At 53.9% G+C, this 1,207-nt stretch overlaps 1 protein-coding gene across 1 annotated transcript in view; it reads left to right on the top strand.

Moving 5' to 3' along the window:
- The first annotated feature begins 574 nt into the window (after nt 1-574).
- Nucleotides 575-1,207, top strand: part of LOC104123956 (transmembrane protein 45B-like) — a 3,229-nt gene continuing 2,596 nt past the window's right edge. Inside the window, 1 exon segment of the mRNA XM_009636259.2 lies at nt 575-773. Coding sequence (XP_009634554.1) covers nt 587-773 — 187 coding nt within the window. The 5' untranslated portion in view covers nt 575-586.

The raw sequence follows: 1,207 nt of genomic DNA, 5'->3' as shown, positions 1-1,207 counted from the left end.
CCTTGTATCAAATCACTACTTGTGTGCAACACAAAGGTGGTGCAGAATATGCATGAGACTCCTTTGGGAGATGGTAATGGTTCCTGGGTTGCCTCTTCCTGCTGCGCAGCTGGTAGGGCCCAGCAAAACCCAGCACCCTGCCTGGATTCACACCCTGGTAATTACATGGTTTGGAGGGAGTTTATGTTCTGAGGAAATAATTGTCATGTTGCTTTTTATTAGCAAAAACTTTGTTATGGTTCCTCTTCTAATAGCATGTAGCTGTCATGCTTTCTGGGGCGCTAATGTATTTTTCTCTGGCACGATGAAGTACTGACAATTGCATGGGTGCAACCACATATTTATATATATCTATATACACACACGCACCTATATGCAGTGGCACATGGTGGCAGCTTCTCCCAAGTGCTGTCGCATCTCTGGTGCTACCAGTTTGCAGCTGATGGTGGAGCCATGCAGACCTGTTCTGCCAAGATGCGGCTGCCCAAGGACACTCAGCAAGTGGGCAGCCCGACATCTCTCTTGGGAATAACTTGAGCCCGTCCCCAGGCACTGTTTGTCCTTGCAGGTCCAGCAAGTGAGCCTGATGCCAACGAGTTTCCTCGGCAGCGCCCTCCGGGGCACCTTCTTCGTCATTTTTGGTCTCTGGTGGTCTGTGCGATACCCCCTGAAGTATCTCCGGCGGAAAGCCAATGCCGAGAGCCAGCCAAGCTATGGGGTCCAGCGCGTGGAAGTCTTCGAAGGGGCAGTCAAAGCTTTCTTTGCTCTAGCAGGTAAGAGATGATGATGATGAGTCTCTGCCCCAGTATCTACTGGCACTGCAGCCACTCTCTCCCACGGAACCAGGGCTGTTTGTAGAGGGAAACGGGTGTGGGTGGTGTGGGAGGGCTTGGGGACATGCTTGTGGCACACTCTATGATAGGACCTTACTACCATTCCTCTGGGCAAATACACACAGAATCACAAGGGTTGGCAGGGCCCTCGGGAGCTCACCCAGTGCCACCCCCCTGCTCAAGCAGGCTCACCCAGAGCAGGGGGCACAGGACAGCATCCAGGCGGGGGTTGAAGATCTCCAGAGAAGGAGACTCCACAGCCCCCCTGGGCAGCCTGGGCCAGGGCTCGGGCACCCTCCAAGTCAACAAGTTCTTCCTCCCGTTCAACTGGAACCTCTTCTGCTTCAGGTTGTGCCCATGGCCCCTTGTCCTGG

The sequence above is a fragment of the Egretta garzetta genome, unplaced genomic scaffold, assembly GCF_000687185.1.
Source record: "Egretta garzetta isolate BGI_Z169 unplaced genomic scaffold, ASM68718v1 scaffold943, whole genome shotgun sequence".
In the NCBI taxonomy this organism is placed as follows: Eukaryota; Metazoa; Chordata; class Aves; order Pelecaniformes; family Ardeidae; genus Egretta; species Egretta garzetta.
This window is presented reverse-complemented; position numbering and strand designations above follow the sequence as displayed.